The 4,600-nt window shown below is 52.4% G+C and overlaps 1 protein-coding gene across 1 annotated transcript in view; it reads right to left on the bottom strand.

Annotated features, from left to right (window-relative positions):
• The window catches only part of Foxred2 (FAD dependent oxidoreductase domain containing 2), a 16,120-nt gene that overhangs the window by 5,304 nt on the left and 6,216 nt on the right, over positions 1-4,600 (bottom strand). The window contains exons 5-6 of the mRNA XM_050165643.1: positions 1,703-1,868; positions 357-663 (exon numbers count right to left, since the gene is read on the bottom strand). Of these exons, the coding sequence (XP_050021600.1) occupies positions 357-663; positions 1,703-1,868 (473 nt within the window). The remainder of the gene's footprint in view (positions 1-356; positions 664-1,702; positions 1,869-4,600) is intronic.

Genomic DNA, 4,600 nt, shown 5'->3' with positions numbered 1-4,600 from the left:
TATTTATTTATTTATTTAGTATACAATATTCTGTCTGTGTGTATGCCTGCTGGCCAGAAGAGGGCACTAGACCCCATTACAGATGGTTGTGAGCCACCATGTGGTTGCTGGGAATTGAACTCAGGACCTTTGGAAGAGCAGGCAATGCTCTTAACCTCTGAGCCATCTCTCCAGCCCTCATCCTTTCTTCTTAATACTCAGCTGCAGCACCTCCCCCCACTTTGAGATACCACATGACAGCACCCCTGTCACTACATAGTGCCCAGAGATCATGCATGGCTTATGTAGGTCCCCTTGGGGTTCCCTCTGTCAGCTGCAGAAGCAGTGCGTGGCCTTGTGGTGACTGCTGTCTAGACAGAGGTGGTCCGAGAGGGACTCCCCACGAGGAGGCTGAGCTCAGGGAGGGTAGAGGTCAGCTCACCAGTGGGAAGGTGTCTGTAATAGTAGATGACAGGGTGCAGGAAGTTAGAACGCCAGGCATCTTCTATATGTGCTACGGACCGGTCGTAATAGAAGACGTCCTTCTCAGGCCCAGAGAAATTTTTGCCATATTCCATGTTGATGATGAAGAGCCCATGGCGTGCTGTCCTCCCTGTGAGCGACTCCAGCTGGGCCAGCATCTGCATGGGAAACTCTTCCAGGTACTCAAATGCTGTAGCGTTCCTGTGGGTGGAATCCCAGGGGAACTCAGGCCCAGGGAGGGGTGCGGGCTCACTGGGTGTGGGTGGGGACATAGAGCTCTCCACAGGTGCGTGGTGTAGACCAAGCAGGAAGCTCCCACCCTATAATATCACCATGGCAGCTGTGCCTTCTGGTGCACTTGGGGAAGTTCTAGATGAGGGAAGTGGGGAGAAGCTTGCCACTGTAGGTAAAGACGAGAGTAATGGGGCTTGGGGGGTCCCAGGGCATGAGTAAAGGAGGTGTGGGGTGATCATGTGTTTAAGTGGGTGGAGAAAGGGGGCTGTGGGGAGTTGGCACTCAAGGATAACAGTGTGACTGTCCTTTTAAAGGAGGGCTGGTGGCTGCAGTGAGGGCAGACTGGCTGTGTTGGGAGGCTGCTGGACCAGAGTGGGTGACAGGCCTGGGATACTGACTGAGCACTGGGTCCTGCCAGGAGCACCCTGATCTAGACAGCTCTGGACTCATGGACGGGACGCTGAGGATGAAGCAAGGCGGTGTGCTGAGCTTCTGGACTTCCTGTGCTCCTGAACTTCACGTTGAATGGCCAGGGCTTTGGATCAGGGCACGTCCTCTGACTCAGGGGTCCTCCTCCACGTCTCACCTGCCTGTCTTCTCTAAGTCCTCCCTTGTCCTCTCCTCACACGGACTGTACGGGTCCTCAGGCTCTGTGTGTTCTGTGATTTGCCAGTAATCTCTTGATCTAAAAGGGCAACCTGGCCCGTGCCTGAGGGGACTCTCACCTTCATCCTTCAGTGCTGCAAAGGAACTCCGCTCATTTTGCAGATAAGGCAGGAAAGCACAGAGCTCAACTACCTCCTCAAACCACACAGTAAGAAATCCATAACAGACCTTGTGGTATTTACCTCCCTGATTTCCCTGCCAGGATAGATTTAGCCTCTGCAGGCCTCCCTTGCACGAGAAACAACTGGGCCACTCAGCACACAGAATAGTACCAGAAGCAAGGGGTGCGGTATATGGGTAAAGCAGGGTGCGGGGAGATGGAGTGGGAAGGGTTACTCACTCCTTCAACAGGATGATGTCAGCCAGCACACTGAACATCTGGTACAGCCCAGAAGCCTCATTTACACGCCGGATGATGGAACTGGTCAGCTGTGTGATGGGGTACTCTGTGAACGGCCAGTCGATGCCATGGTGCCGATGTTCCAGGAGCCGGTGGACAGCACGCACTGAAATGGCCAGAGGGAGGAAGGGCTCACTGGAGGGAGGTTCAGGCCTGGGAAACCATGGCAGTAAGAGCTGTGTGTAAAAGGCCAGATGACAAAGGTTCTTTCTTCATCGTCACACACAATCAGGGGCCCTGCTCCACTCCATCTCCTGGGCATTGCGCAAAGTATGGGTGGGGGTGGATTTGGGTCTGCGTGGCCCACCCTTGCCTGAGGCCATCTGCACAGCGAAATTTCTCTGCCAACTGCAGTCCTTTACAATGGGAGCATCCAACCCAGACACAGGGCTTGTCCACCCCCCATTTCTAGCTAGAGCCCTGGCCGCTTCATCCTTTTCAGCCCAAATCTACCAGTCCAAGTCTACCCTGTCTCGTTCTGAGATCTTTCATAGAAAGCAACTGCTGCCCAAGCCACCAGCAAGGTGGTTTCCTTTACACCTGGGGCTGATTTACCCTGCTGTGGGACGGCCCAACACAGACACTTGTCCTTCCAAAGTTAACAAAACACCCAATGCAATGAGGATATGGCACAAGCCAGGTGTTCATGAGAAAGGAGCCATGGTGGGCCTCTGTTTAGGCCTCTGACTCTTTGGAGGAGACGGTGGTCAAGCCCAGTTTGCAAGGCGTAGGAGCTGAAGCTAGAGGAGCCTGGGATGGAGAACATGCTTGGCACCTGGGGAAGGCGAGCCCTGTGAGAGCAGGCAGCAGCATGCTGAATCATGGGACTTCCCAGGAGGTGGAAGAGAAGTCATGAAAGAACAAGACTCAGAGAATGGCGAGATTTTCCTCATTGTTTTTGGTACTGTGGAGGATACCTGGAGCCTTGTACGTGTTAGACAACTGCTCTGTCACTAAGCCACCTTCTTATCTCCTTTTTACTGCGAGACAGGGTCTAGGCTGCCCAGGCTTCTTGCCTTGGACTTACTGTGCAGTGTTCCCTACGAGCTGGAAAGGGTAAGGAAGAGTAAATCCTAGGCCTGAGGTGACACAAGTCATCAAACTAAATGGAAACAGGAGGAGGCGGACTCGAGGACCTTGGGATCTGGATGTGGCCCATGCAGAAGTAGCCAGGCAACGTGGCACCCATTCCACGGACTAAGGGTCTATGTTAGGTGCTAGCACCACCTGGGGAGATGTGAGGGGCAAGTAGGATCTCCCACCGATATCTTTCTGCTGCAGACCAGGGGTGACAGCTGACCTCCAGGGCTGCTCAGATGAGCTGACATGTTTACCACTGCCACCTGCCAGGAGAGCCAGGGACTGAGGCAGCTCAGTTGTCCCTACAGTGCCCACTCTAACCTAGAGGCAGGGCGCAAGTCTCCCCATGAGGAAGGCCACGAGGACCCATGAGTCTATGCTGAGCTTGCTACTACCTCTTTTTTTTTTTTTTTTTTTTTTTTTTTTTTTCCCCAAGACAGGGTTTCTCTGTGGCTTTGGAGCCTGTCCTGGAACTAGCTCTGTAGACCAGGCTGGTCTCGAACTCACAGAGATCCGCCTGCCTCTGCCTCCCGAGTGCTGGGATTAAAGGCGTGCGCCACCACCGCCCGGCGCTACTACCTCTTTTTATGTTACAAAGAGAACCACTGGGCTGGTGAGATGGCTTGGCAGGTAGAGACACCTGCTGTCAAGCCTGACTTCAATCCCAGGTCCTGCATGGCAGAAGAACACCGACTCCTATAGGCTGTCCTCTGATCTTGACACACATGCTGTGGCACATGTGTGCCCCCCCCCCCCCCGTAAGTGATTCCAGAGAGCCCTTTTCTGTGCTATTTTGTGTTTTAAAACATTTCTACAATAAGCACACAATTCTTTGAATGGAGATGTTTGTAAGTAGAACCTTCACCGATCTCCACATCATCTGTCTTATTGTCTTCATGAAGAAAACAAAGCACAAACCAGGTGTGGCAGCGCACATCTCTAATCTCAGAACCAGGGAGCTGAGGCAGGAGGATTGGGAGTTAGAGGCTAGCCTGGGCTACCGTGCCCTGATCCTAACAGAATGCTTCATTACCATTACTTCTTACAGGTCGTCTTTCTTTCTCTGCTCTCAGCACTGTGGACCCTGGGCTGGGAGGGGCGGATTCACAGAACAACATTCAGGCCCCTGAGTGAAAGCTTTCTATTGGAGTCCTGGTGAGAAGGATTCTAAGGCTCGATCCTCCATCCTCTGAGTGCAAAGTAAGCACTGCAAGCAAAATCCATACCAAGCTGGTGGCACCTGACCCCCCAAAATGTGGGTAACAGCTAAACGGCTCACTCAGCTGCTTCGGTCCACTGCTTCCTCCATGGAGGGGAGAAAAGGGCAGGAAAGGACACTCTTTAAAAACCAGAACCCAGGCAATCTTACCAAAAGCAATCTACAGATTCAATGCAATGCCCAGCAAAAATCCCAGCAAAATTCTTCAAAGACCTCGAAAGAATGGTACTCAACTTCATATGGAAAAGCAGAAAACCCAGAATAGCTAAAACAATCCTGTACAGTAAAAGAACATCTGGAGGCATCAACAATCCCTGACTTCAAACTCTACTACAGAGCTACAGTACTGAAAACAGCCTGGTATTGCATAAAAACAGACAGGAGAGCCGGGCGGTGGTGGCGCACGCCTTTAATCCCAGCACTTGGGAGGCAGAGGCAGGAGGATCTCTGTGAGTTCGAGACCAGCCTGGTCTACAAGAGCTAGTTCCAGAACAGGCTCCAAAACCACAGAGAAACCCTGTCTCGAAAAACCAAAAAAA

Source organism: Alexandromys fortis, unplaced genomic scaffold, assembly GCF_014885135.2.
Source record: "Alexandromys fortis isolate MF-2015 unplaced genomic scaffold, M_Fortis_MF-2015_v1.1 scaffold_157, whole genome shotgun sequence".
NCBI lineage: Eukaryota > Metazoa > Chordata > Mammalia > Rodentia > Cricetidae > Alexandromys > Alexandromys fortis.
The sequence above is the reverse complement of the archived record's forward strand: the minus strand, read 5'-3'. Positions and strand labels throughout refer to the sequence as shown.